The sequence below is a fragment of the Lissotriton helveticus genome, chromosome 3_1 (assembly GCF_964261635.1).
Source record: "Lissotriton helveticus chromosome 3_1, aLisHel1.1, whole genome shotgun sequence".
Classification (NCBI taxonomy): Eukaryota; Metazoa; Chordata; class Amphibia; order Caudata; family Salamandridae; genus Lissotriton; species Lissotriton helveticus.
The window spans coordinates 51257818-51271933 of record NC_136061.1 but is presented as its reverse complement, the minus strand read 5'-3'; the positions used below and the strand labels follow the sequence as shown (position 1 = coordinate 51271933).

The 14116-nt window shown below is 42.2% G+C and overlaps 1 protein-coding gene across 1 annotated transcript in view; it reads right to left on the bottom strand.

Annotated features, from left to right (window-relative positions):
- Positions 1–14116, bottom strand: part of LOC144824399 (solute carrier family 22 member 7-like) — a 259657-nt gene that overhangs the window by 137115 nt on the left and 108426 nt on the right. The window contains exons 5-6 of the mRNA XM_078683509.1: positions 8611–8779; positions 5908–6031 (exon numbers count right to left, since the gene is read on the bottom strand). Of these exons, the coding sequence (XP_078539635.1) occupies positions 5908–6031; positions 8611–8779 (293 nt within the window). The remainder of the gene's footprint in view (positions 1–5907; positions 6032–8610; positions 8780–14116) is intronic.

Below are 14116 nucleotides of genomic sequence, written 5' to 3'. Positions count from 1 at the left end.
GGGAAGCTTTGTGCGGTGCATGGTACCGAGTGAGCCTGATAGTCTGCCAGTATCGGCTGCGGGACAAAGGTAATAGTAATAGATGCAAAAAAAAGATAACTCTGGAACCTCATGCCCCTCTTAGTCACACACAAGTTACACCTAGTTTTCCATGTCCAAATCTGTTTTCCCTAAAGTTGTAATCACACCCTGTGTCACACCCAGGGGTCAAGCGTACACTCAGTATCACGCCCAACGGTCCAAGAGATCAATACCTCTCACTCCTTTCAGATACCACCGGTGTGAAGAAATCAGTAGCACGAGAAATCCTTTTCAACAAAAACACTATAAGATTGAGGTGCAAACTCTGCCTATATATATATATATATTCACTGAAAAACCATAGGTTTCAGCCACGTTATAGTTAGGAATTAGCATTTAAAAAACCTTAGAAATTCACTGAAAAAACCATAGGTTTCACACGTGTTATAGTTAGCTGAACATTTCACTCAAATAAAACCATTGAAATTCCCCCGCTATAGTTAGATCAGCTAACTATAACTCGCGCACCCGCAGTACACTGCTGATGACATCACATATTACATCACTCATGACATGGTTAGTGACATCACTCATGACCTACTGCCCTACCATAGCAAACAGCGGTGTCACACTGCAGGAGCTGGCCCTGGGGGGTAGCGGTCCCCAGGGCCACCAGAAGGCTCCAGGAGGGGGGGCCACGTGCACCCCGTCCCAACATTTAAAAGACCCAGGGGGTGGTGGTCCTCGGGGCTGGGGGGTCCATCACGGACCCCTCAATTTAAATATGTAGTGCCCCGTGGAGGTGGAGGTCCCCGGGGCATGTGGGGGGGCTTGAGCCCCCCCCACACAGGTTTGGTAATTGTTTTATTTTTTTTAAAGAAGCCCTCTGGGTTGGCAGTCCCCGGGGCTGCGGGGGGCCGTGAGTCCCCCAGCATACCACATGTTAAAGTCCCGGGGTGGCGGTCCCTGGGGCTCGGGTGGCCTTGGAGGCCCCCCATTATACATTTAAGCCGAGGGGGGTGGCTGTCCCCGGGGCTGCATGGGGGGGATTGGGCCCCCCCACACTGTATTTTTAAAAAGTCCCTGGGATTTGGCACCCCGGGGGCTAATTAACATGAATGCGCAGGAGCCAGCGCTTCGTTTTTTTGGGGGGGATCGGCAGGGTACGCGTACCCTACGCGCATCCCGCGATTTAAAAAAAAAGAAAAATGTCTGCCAACACTTCCTGGTTTGGATTGTTGACATCCAATTAGCATAAAGCTCGTGCTCGGGAGGATATGCGTACGGTACTTCGTCTATAGATATATCTATGATTTTACTTTTGACTTTCTCAGGAACTACTGAACAGATTTACACCATTTAACATAAAGCGGAATCTGCGAACCAAACTCTACCTTTTTGCCAAATTTGGTGTTATTCCGTTCAGCAGTTCAGGCTGTAGCCGTGTCTAAAGGTCCCTATGGAAAATTGCATTGGGAAAACATGTATTTGGACCCCCCTTTTTTCTCGGCCCCCGCTTGACAAATCACCCCCAAACTTTTAGGGAAGTAGCGGAGCGGAGAAGGCCATCTTCTTGGATAATTTTGCGAAGATTCATAGACCGGCGCCAAAGTTATTCCAAATAGAATGTTGCGGATTTCCTATTGAAACTAGGTCCTAACTATAACTACCTACTAGCGACCGCCAGTAGGTAATATATATATATATATATAGATATATATATCTATATATATGTATATAGATATATATATAGATATATATATCTATATATATATATATATATATATTTGTCAGAAAAGAAACGAACCCTGCCGGGCTCCTGTACACAGCCCAGCAGCTCGAATTCACCACAGCACAAACGGAATCCAAACGTGATTCTTCAAAGTAGAGGTATTTTTATTATTTTTACAACACCATTAGTGCAAAAGAGGACGGTCAACGCGTTTCGGCGAATGCCTTCAACTGGACCATCAGGGATGTTATGAGTGATGTCACTGACCATGTCATGAGTGATGTAATATGTGACGTCATCAGCAGTGCTTCGTGGGCGCACAAGGTATAGTTAGCTGAACTAACTATAACAGGGACATTTCAATGGTTTTGTACGAGTGAAATGTCCAGCTAACTATAACGCCCCTGAAACCAATGTTTTTTTCAGTGAATTTCTAAGGTTTTATAAATGCAAATTCCTAACTATAACATGCCTGAAACCTATGGTTGTTTAAGTGAATTTCAAAGGTTTTTTAAATGCTAGATTCTAACTATGCCTACAGAGGTAGCACATGTGATGAAAAAAGAAAGAATGCACAGAAAGAAAAAAAATAAATGCAGAAAGAAGCAACAGAAGTCTTCAAAGACGAAGAAAAGTGCAGGAAGAAAGAAAACGTGCAGAAAGAACAAACAAAGGAGCAGAAAGAATCCTTGTTGCAAAATCATCTTGTACCCTCAACTTTTTCAGATGGATACTCGTGGTAACTGAGTCTGACTAACCAGTCCTAGAGCCAGTGCTATGTTAAAAGACACTTAGAATACAGTGAAAACACCTACATACACTAGGGAACACTATGCGTTGGGGTCCCCCTGTGATTAGCATGACCTCCTCTGTAAGGCACTAGTATATAATAGGGCAGCGGGGGCCTACGATGACATGTGTGAAAACATGACCTGTGGGCATTTTAAGTTGGGGGATAAAGTCCCCTTGAATCCTGAGGGTCGCTGAGGGGCAACTTACCAACCAGGTACCTCCAGTAAGCGCCACAGAGCTGCATTGCATGGTTAAACATCTTACTATGGTCATTCGTGTTTAGAATAGTTGTTTACAAGAGATGTAAATATTAACTGGGAACTCTCTCCTGGGTGATATGTGAGTGTAGTAGTTTATAAGGTTATAGCGAGCTCTCAGCTGTATGTCTCTCACTGGTCTCCTTAACTTATTAAAAAAAATTAAATGCTATTTTATGAAGTATATTGAGGTTTACTTTGCTGGATGATGTCATTGTATTCTATTACATTGTTTTTTATAAAGCGCATGTCTACTCAACCGGGTATCCCCGTGCTGAAAGCAACCAACACCAGCCGATGTACCATAGTGAACCTTAGATTAGTGCAGGTATTAAATAAGGTTGGTTTTAAGAAGTTTCCTTAACCTGGCTACTGACTATAGAAATCCCAGACCGGCAGGTAGATTGTTCTACAGTTTCGATACCAGGTACGCAATCGATCGGCCACTGTTAGACCTAGCTTGTCCAGTGGGTTTATCCTCAGACATTTTGCTTTTTGGCCTTCTGTTTCTGACCTGTTGTTAGTTTTATGACTCTGGGCACTTTACCACTGCGAATCAGTGCTAAAGTGCATATGCTCTCCCTGTAAATTGTATTTATGGATTGGTAATTCCATGATTGGCATATTTGGTTTACTGGGAAACCCCTAGTACAGTGCACTTAGTGTGCACAGGGCTTGTAAATCAATGCTACTAGATGGCTTGCAGCACTGATTGTGCCACCCACATGAGTAGCCTGTAAATGTAACTCAGAACTGCCACTGCAGTGTCGGCGATCTGTTTGGTGCTGCTATGTCGACTTGGCAAGTGCACCCACTTGCCAGGCCATGACCTTCCTTTTCTTACATGTAAGACACCCATAAGGTTAAGCACAGATCTTACAGATTTCCCTCCTCCTTGGGTTCAGCACAGCCCCTAGACTATAAAAGCTGACCTGGTTGTGAAGATTATATGTCTGGCCACAGTTCACAATTAACAAACTATCATACACTTCCCCACCCAGTATCTTATCTGACTTGGTTCAAAAGGCACGTGCACCTTGTGGCATGGTCATGCTATCTCTGGTCAGTATTTGAACTGTTCTTCTTGTGTCAACTGAGTGCCAGATGATGTTAGCAAATCCAAGGTCCTAGTGTCAGTAAGATATTCAGATGACCTAGTCACTCTGTATCTCTTTCAGACTTTTTCAGTGAGGCCGTGCTCTGAGGAACTACAGGTGTGCTGAGTTCACTTCTATTCCACACTTACAGATGAGGCTATCAGCCTATGTGATCATATAGCGGCAGAAATTATACATTTATAGACACCGTGAGGCTGCACCCATTCAACACTCCATTGGGAAAAACTATACAAAGATAACTGGTATAGATATTAATTAAGTAGGGTGAGGCAGAGACCCCTGGAGGCCTCATCTACCTATTACTGTGTGAGTATAAAGAACCTGGCCTGTGTTACTGGGAAGCCTTGACTAAGACACATGAAATCTTAGTCAAGTAGGCAGCCGAAGGCTATTTACATCATATTTACTTCCACGTATGGATCTGTGTCCACTTCTTGAGTTCAACACTGGAATCCAAGAGTGTAATCAGGAGTGTAAGGAGTCCTAACTTTACTACTGCTAAATTGAGAAAAATCCTAATATTAAGACTTTCGGTTTTCACAGAAGGCATTTAGGAGTCCTAAAGTTAGGAGTCCTAACTTTACTACTACTAAATTGAGAAAAATCCTAACTTTAAGACTTTCGGTATTCACAGAAGGCATTTAAGAGTCCTAAAGTTAGGACTCCTAACTTCTGTGAATACCGAAATGAGTAAGTGCATTCTGTGAATACCAAAATGAGTAAGTGCCTTCTGTGAATACCAAAATGGTAGTAAGTTTAGGATTTTGTCTTAAGTTAGTTCTGTGAATCAGGCCCCCAGTCTCTGCATGTTTTTGGTCTTATATGTTTTGGTTCTTCTTAGTGTGATAATAACTCTCAAAAAGTAGCCTAGTAAATACATGCTCAAGAGCGCATACCCTTACCTCACAATGGCTACAGTGTCAGTGGTGCTGGAGGGAGTAGAACAGGGGGGTATGCAGTAAGTGAAAGACAGCAAATGTCTGAATAGCCTTAAACTTAAAGAGAGCCCTATAGTCTTTGGGGATACATATATACTGGGGACTGCTTCCCATTTTATCCAAGCATCACGTCAAACTCATTGTACATGCGGGGGATTTGGGAGAGCTCAGTCATAACAAACTACATGTGGAAAAAGGCGGCAGATTTATCACAGAGAGGACTGTAAAATGATCTAGAACCCAAACTTTAGCACAACAGCCACGAACAGTTAGTCGTGTCCTACCCTAATAATGAGGATTGTGCGTGGCAGTGATAAAGTCAACCACTTGAGGTGTACTCATAGAACTCCAAGGACTTCTGGAAGTCCTTGAACTTGGCTGGCAACTACCTAAATCATGTAGAAAACCTGTCAATGAACATGTGATATAAGTGTTAAAGAAAGTGTTTAATCAAATTGATGAAATGAACAGCAGGCTGACACATGACGAATGCACCGTTGACTTCTGAATTTAAAGCCTTTCACCTTCTATTCCCATTTACAAAAAGTAATCTCTTTCTTCTATAACCTCTACTAGTGCCCAGGTGACAGGATAACTAATTCCACCATTCCCTGCAGTGTATACTGGTGTCTTCATGGTACAGCCACCCCATCATCCATCCTCCCCACTTTATGGGGTAAATTATATCACACTCTATCCAGTTAGCTGCAATCAGGCTACCTAGCTCTTATTACAGTTCTCTGCACCACCAAGGATGGTATATGTTTTGGAAATGTCTTTGTTTTACTGCAGCAATACAGAATTCTCTTGATCTACATCCCTGCAATTCACAATCCAAGAAAACATTAAAGATCTGGTTGTTCCATGGTAACTTATAGTTCTCACACAAATCACTCAACTCACTGCATCTCTAAGTCCACGTGAAAGGTACTTGACATTCATCCTCACAAGTGAACCAACAAGACAAATGTTAGTGAATAAAGAATGAATCATCACAGATGATCAGTTTCATGTATAATCACTTTAGTTTAGAGCTAGACTCTACTCACCTCCATGTTTATGTTGGAGGACAAGTGTGCCTGGCCGTTCATTGAAGAGCATCGAACCAACTCGGCGTGTGCTTCCTTCACCTTGCCTTTGGTCAACAGCCACCTCACAGACTCAGGAATCCACCTGTGGAATTAAGGAAACTGAAGTAACAGTGTATTAAAACAATCAATTTTAGTCCTGTGCTTAGCTCTCAAATCACCTGGTGCATTGTCCATACGGACATATAATCTTAATGATCTGTGAAGAAAACTCCTTAGAAAATAATCAGCCCGTAATATTCAATGAACAAACATGAATTCATTTAGAAACAAGTCGACATTCTGAAACATAGGGCCTGATTACAATCTTGACGAACAGGGTTACTCTTTCACAACACTACAGGTATCTCGTCCGCCAAATTACGATTTCATTATATACTATGGAACTTGTAATATGGTGGATGGGATATCCGTCACATTTACGATGGAGTATCCTATCCGCAAAGATTATAATCAGGCCCTTAATCATAATACCATTCTTTAAATTAATATTATATGATTAGCACAGCATGCATGTTTCACAACACTGCTGCTTCTTCTGTTAAATGAAAACAACATAAACCTTAACAAAAATCTCCATCATATATGAGAAATTACATTGAAAAAAACGTTTACATAATTGAACATAAATAATCAGTTCTTACAACAATTAACCAATAATCAAATAATGATTGATAATTATCCCTGTTTGTTACACTATTTATAATTTAAAGAGAAGCACGTTGAAAACGTTGTCAATTTGAAAAAAGTCACAAGAAGGTGTCACAATGTGCTTCTTAAACTCCTCCCAACTGTTCTTATATTCATTTAATATTAGATATCAAGTTCTCCTTTCTAAGTTGTTATTGAATTTAAATGCATATTTAAACTAGAGAAATAACTAAATGTCCAATAAAGAACTCCATATCAGTCCCCATTGCTTTGAAAATAAATCACATTTCCATAGTATGAAACATTTCAATGCCCTGAAAAGAGTATTGTAAAATCTTCCTGTCCCTGAAATTAACACACAGTCAATTCATTCAAACATAAGCCAAAATAGCGGCAGTAGCAAATGTCCAAAGTAAAAACCATGTATTCATCATATAATCAAAAACACTAGTATGCAAGACCTGTCACCATAAATTGTTCAATCCATTCCTGTACAATCTCAATAGTATTGAATGTATTCTCATCCAGAATACTTCAAATCAGAGCAGTAATTTCATTGATCTTTCAAATTTCATAACCTGAAATGTCTACAATAATAATATGCCAAGGTCCAATGCATAATTAAATTTATAGTCATTTGCATTATAATTGCATTGGAAAAAACATATGAATTCTATTGTGGTTTTCAATAGTTAATCTGAGATGGATATCTTAAATTATAATTTGCCCATCCCTGTTTCCTAATACCCAAATGTCTTGGATACAAAAAGAAAAATTACTCCATCCTGATATGAAATATTCCATTCAGCCCAACAATGTGATTAGTGGAAATTCATGCAACTGAATCTGTAGCTTCCTAAAATTAACAGCCTTTCCTTCCATAATGATCACCATTACCGCAAACTCTGCTTACCTTATAATTCGGAATTATAAATAATCTCTTTTTATTTTAAGGTCTATCCATTTGGCATCATGTTAAGAGTATCTAAACACGATAACACAATGAAAAAACATGAAAAATATTGCCCAAATACCAAATTAAGAATCAAACTATTGACTGATAAACTACCATAGTTTTTAGTTCTTACCCAATATTTATGCATAAATAAAATAAGTTCCCAATCAAACTACACCATAGTAAACTAAGCATCAGTACAAGCTGCCTTTTTTTTGTCCATTATAAATTCCCCACCAAATGCGCACACTGTCTTACCCCAGAAAAAAACTCACTCCATATCTGGATGGTTAGCACTGCATCTCAGACCCCAAACAATTTCTTGACTCAAATACAAAAGACCTCAACAAATATAAAAATCCATTACAAATCACATAAACTCAAGTAACATAAACCTGAAAATACAAATGTCAATAAAGTAAAAAATTAAATGTAAAACAGAATATTCTATATTGGAATCCCATACCTCATGGGCATCATGGTAGAGTTCAATGCTTAATCACAAAACCCACTTTGAGGTTGATTATATAGTCATTCATCGTGAAATTATCATGATTAACAAAGATCATTCCTTAACTAACTACTTAACATAACTACAAAGATATCAGCAATGTACCACAAAAGACAACCAAATTGATGTGACATTTTTTTATAAACCTTTTCTATCACCATTATCACAAGAATAGAAATACCATGTTTGTTACTGTTTCTTAAAACAATATATCAACAATGGATCACAATTAACAAAACAAGTGTTGAAAATGTACTCATTACCAACCACCTATTTCTATATCATGAAACAATACCATCCAGAAGAAAAATAATTACAATTCTCCTAAAGTAAAACTTATAGTTCCCTGTCTGAATTCATACCAAATGTTAGTGTTTTCATTTTGTTGATCCAAAAAGTCTCCCTTGCCTTTAACCTTTTTTTCAACATTATCTCCTTTTCTATTTCCATTTAGGTCTACTGGAAGAGTGAGGTGTGGAATCAAATTCCTGAATACGCAAGATGAACTTAAAACATATATTCTCCTGTTATGGGTCTACTCACTCACCATACGGTAATGATCCCCAAAATATAGGGGGATGTTACAGCGACGAGCAGCCAGCGCCAGTCCCGGATCAGGTACGCCACTAAAGGTAGAAGCATAAACCCAACGCTCCAGTACAGACTCATCAGGCACCCAATGAAGGTGCGGTGCTTCGTATCCACCCATTCCAAAGCTGGAAGATAAGAGACACTGATCAGACATTGAATCTTGGTGGTCACACTGTAGCTCAAGGTTCTGTAACTAAATCATGGAGACACTCCATATACCAAGCTCTTCAGACCATCTTGGAGCTTTTCTTTTTAGTTTCCCTTTGGAGTAGGAATTTATCTATTTATTACTTCTTTAAAACCACAAACTACCAACTCATACTGCCATCATAATGCACAGTATGTTTGTACCTTAAGTAACTGAAAAGGTCGGGACCATATCCTTGCAGTGGAACTGAAGATAGGTCTTGGTCCATTTGGTTTCGACAAAGTAGCAATTGCTGATTGGTCAGCCAAGGTTGTAGATGGTTATACAAATTTTTATCTTTTTCCCATTAGTCATATTTAGCACTTGTCTTTACCACCCAAAAACAGTGTCAAGAACAGAAACAAAAACCCAATTTGCTCTACACAGTCCCCCATGACACAACAGTGCCATTTGTAATACTAAGCGTGTGATTATTTAAGGGAGACTTGAATTCTATTTCAATCACTGTAAAAAGCACGGATGTAAGAGGGTATGAAAAGAGCAAGTCACCTCTATGAAAAAGCCTACTGACTTATGACCCAGTAGATCCTGGGCCCTGGAGGGTCTGAACTTTAAAACCTGCTGGCCGGGCTCACCTTGGTCGAGAAAAAAGTTTTAACATGGATGCCATCATCACACTGTAAACATTACACTTCATCTCTCTCAGTCTGAAAAAACACATTACAGGCAGGTAAAACATTCAAGGAGGTGATGTTAGCCTCTCTTCCAAAGGCCCCACTGAGTTAGTGCTTAGACCACTATGTGAAAGGCTTCACTGTTTAAAAACAAAAAGTGTATGAGGTTACTCTCTAAAAGTATTCTATGTAGAATTTAGGGTGACTCCTCCAGATTAAGGGATCATAGGGGCCCTGTTGCCAAATAACAAGAGGTCTGCTCCTCAGACTGATGGTAATGATTTACTACGGAAATCACTATACAAGTCATTCTTGTTCTGAACTGTAAGGTGTTTGCTTTTTTGACAATGTAAATTGTTGCCCATAGAGCCCAGGCTCTCTTTCACTACACATGTTATTATCAAGGCTGACAGATTATTTTCAATATCACTTTTGGAAATCCATAGCCAAGATCAGGTGCATCTGCAGTGGTACTGTATGAGAACCTGAAATCGTGATGAAGGCTTTAGACTGAAAAACATTCAAAGAAACTTCTTGCAAAGTATGAATACACTCCTGAACAGACTTATAATCAAAATGTGTTGTTGCCTGACATCCAAATGTGATGTATGGTGTTGCCTGACTTCTGGATCTGATGCGCGTTGTTGCCGCTCCTTCGTATAGCATCGCTTACTTTTTCAGTTCTTGTGGGCAGCGTCAACACTAGTCAAAGAGGCAACACTGGACCACCTGCTACAGTTCATTTCTGGAAACAGTTCCACTGTGTCTCCTTACAGAAACATAACACAGCTCTGGCACAACATACCTGAGGAAGCATCTTATGAAGAATCTTATGAAGTCTGACATCATGAGCCTTGAGCTACTTAATGCCTCCCTATCCACCGGTACTGTCCAATCAATCAATCAATCAAAGCATTTGTATAGCGTGCTACTCACCCGGGGGTCTCAAGGCGCTTGGGGGGGGGGAGGTGTCCGCTACTGCTCGAACAGCCAGGTCTTGAATTGCTTCCTGAAGGAGAGGTGGTCTTGGGTCAGGCGGAGGTGAATGGGGATGGAGTTCCACGTCTTGGCTGCCAGGTAGGAGAAGGATCTTCCTCCTGTTGTGGCTCTTCGGATGCGGGGAATGGTGGCGAGGGCGTGACTGGTCGATCGTAGCTGGCGGGTGGGAGTGTAGAAAGTCAGGCGGTCATTGAGGTATCCGGGGCCTTGGTCGTGGAGAGCTTTGTGAGCGTGGATGAGGAGTCGGAACGTGATTCTCTTGCTGATGGGGAGCCAGTGCAGGTCTCTCAGGTGTCCGGGGATGTGGCTGTGTCGGGGGATGTCCAGGATGAGTCGTGCTGAGGCGTTCTGAATGCGCTGGAGTCTTTTCTGAAGTTTGGCTGTGGTTCCGGCATAGAGGGAGTTACCGTAGTCCAGTCGGCTGGTGACGAGCGCCTGGGTGACCGTGTTCCTGGTTTCAGTGGGGATCCCACTTCCTTGGAAGCGAGCCATAGTCAAAGCCCCCTCAAAAAAACAAATCTAGATCAAAATAACCCCACCAACTACCGACCTATTTCCCTGTTGCCTTGGCTAAGTAAAATCTTAGAGAAACATGCCAATACGGTGCTAACAGAGTTCCTAGAATCCAACCACCTTTTGGACGCTATCCAGACGGGATTCCGCCCCCTCCATGGGACTGAAACCGTCTTGGTCACAGTGATGGAGGAGGCCAGGAGGATCCTGGACCAAGGAGGCTCCGCAGCCATCATCCAACTCGACCTTAGTGCCGCCTTCGACACTGTGAGCCACAACATCCTATTGCATCGACTTAGCAGTATGGGAATCTCAGGAATGGCAATTACCTGGTTCAAGTGGAGAAGTGTGGCTCAATGGTTAGAGCGGCAGACCCTGATGCAGAGGTCTGGCCGGGACCAGGGTTCAATTCCCGACGTGGCGGGGTCTTGGGCTCAATATCCACGGACTCGATAATTCTCGCCTAGGTGCCTACTCTAATCATGGGTCCCACTCTGCAACTCTGGGCAATAGCTTGCTTTATCTCCACAACGGCCCTAAAGCGCTGGGATGCCTGGCTTCACCTTGAGGGTGCCCAGTAGGGAGCATCTCACAGGGAAAGCCATTACGGGTTCCACAGCGGTATACAGCGCCAGGATGCCTGTCAGGTGATAGTACGCTTTACAAGTATACATACATACATACATTTACATTTACAAGTCTTTCCTCTCTAAGCGCTCCTTCCAGGTCTTTGAGGTTGACTACACCTCCCCTAGCAGGCCTCTCGGCTGTGGTGTGCCGCAGGGCTCTTCCTTGAGCCCTAAGCTATTTAACATATGCATGAGCCTCCTAGCTGAGATCGTCCGCCCCTTTGGGGTAAAAATTATCACCTATGCGGACGACGCTCAGCTAGTGGTGGCTCTCAATTCTCCGCACACCGCCCCTAACTGCCTGAAGAGCTGCCTGGAAGCAGTTACAGAGTGGATGACATCGTCCTGCCTCAAATTGAATGGAGACAAAACTGAGCTCATGCTCCTAGGCAATTCCACCAACAATACCATCGACTCACTAGGGCCTCCCTGCCTGGGACCTGCTCCTGCGCCTAAAGACACGATCAAAAGCCTGGGCATCTGGCTAGATAAGTCCCTTAATTTCAACTGTCAGGCAGCCAAACTCTCAGCTACCTGCTTTGGCCTACTAAGACTTCTGAGTAAAATCCTTCCCCTGCTACCATTTTGTGCAATACAGATAATGGTCCAGGGTTTAATCTTGTCTCGTGTGGATTTTGGGAATGCCCTTTACTTAGGGGCACCCCAGGACACCCTAAATAAGTTCCAGATCATTCAAAATTGCGCAGCTCGAACCCTCCTTCAGATTCCCCGCCGACTCCCAGTCTAACCCAGACTGAAGGACTTATATTGGCTCCCAATAAGGGAAAGAGTCGAAGTTAAGGCAATGTGCATTGCGCATCGAGCCTTCTGGGGAACAGTCGCTATAATTAACCAACCTCTGATAACCGCCTATCACCCGAACAGACAGCTCAGATCTGGAACTTCCTTCCTCGCGGTGGTACCCAGGATCAAGAGAGCCAGATGTGGGAGCCGTTCGTTCTCCCACAACTCGGCAAGGCTCTGGAATTCCCGCCCCCTCCGACTGAGATCAGAGCCCAAACTGCATACCTTCCGCAAACACCTAAAAACCCTGCTTTTTAACAAACCAGAATAGCTTTTACTGTACACCCATAAGCATTATGTCTGCAGTGCTAGGATGCCTTTGGGTAGCTACCGAGCTTTATAAATGGTCTTTTCATTTCATTTAATTTCATTTTATCATCGTCCTTCACAATACCCGTCATACTTAGGATGTATATCATGAAAATGTCTAGATTGGCACAGTTGGTGACAAAGAATGGGTTAGAATGCTACCTTGAGCTGTTGCCACTAGATAACCTATTTGCCAACATTCCTCTGATCAGTTCGTGTGTGCCTAATGTAACACTTGAAGTGGCCCAGTATATGCCCAAACATGGGTCCCTTGCCCACTGAGCAGCAGGATTCAAGATATACCTCTTGAAGAGGACTGATCATGTCAAAACCTAGCTGAAGTTGTTTCTATTCACTTCTGGAGGAGCCTCTTTTTGGGGGATTGGAGTGGACTATGCCCATGAAGAGCAGGGTTTGTACAAATTTACACAATGGGACTCTGTCTAGAGTGGCACAGTGGGTGAAAAAGCTAAGGATTGGAATAATATCCAAAATGATTTCTCGTGTCTAGTCAATTTGTAATAATTTCACCTATCACTGTTTGTGTCTTTGATGTAATACCCTAAGTGATTCAAGGTGTGCCACATGATCCGAGCCATGCCTCGCTGAAGAGGCCTCACAAGTTTGAACCCAGCCTGGGGTTCTTTTGGATGCCTTTTCTGAGTCAGTCAGTACAGGATGGTTGGCTGGCATGAAGAGTAGTGTCAGTACCAATTTAAATAAAGCTTGCCTCTACCTGCAGTAGGTAAGTGGATGAACGCAATGGATTGTAATGTTACCCAGAGTGATTTGCAAATGGTTTAGACTATTTCTAAGCATTTCTGCATCATAGTTTTGGGTTTTTGATTTGATATCCTAAGTGGTCCAGGGTATGCCCTGGCGTGGATCCCTTTTTTGCTCTATCACAGCATACAAGTCATACCTCACTGAAAAGGCCTCAAAATGCTGAAACCTATCTGAGTCTGTTTGAGTTACCTTCTGCTACAGGAAGGATTGTTGCTAGGAGGAGCATGGTCAGTACTGATTTACATAAAGAAGGCCTCTGTTGAGAGTCTCACAATATTTGCAAGCAGTTTAGACTATTTGAAATAATTACTTGCATCACCTTTTGTGTATTTAACTTTGATAATGCCAGGGTAGAAATGTTAGCAGCAGTTTTCAAGTATGTGCCTCTGGTCTATTCCCTTTCCATTCAATGTACTTATGCAAAAGTTCTTGACATATTCAAAACAGTTCTAATGAGAATTTTGTAAAGGTACCTTTGGACCTCAATGGGAAACAGATTAGTTTATCTCTTTCCTACACTTCATTAAGTATAAAATGGTCAACTCACCCTGAGACCTTCTGGTCTCTTCACATCATTCACTCTGGTCCTGAAGAAAGCCT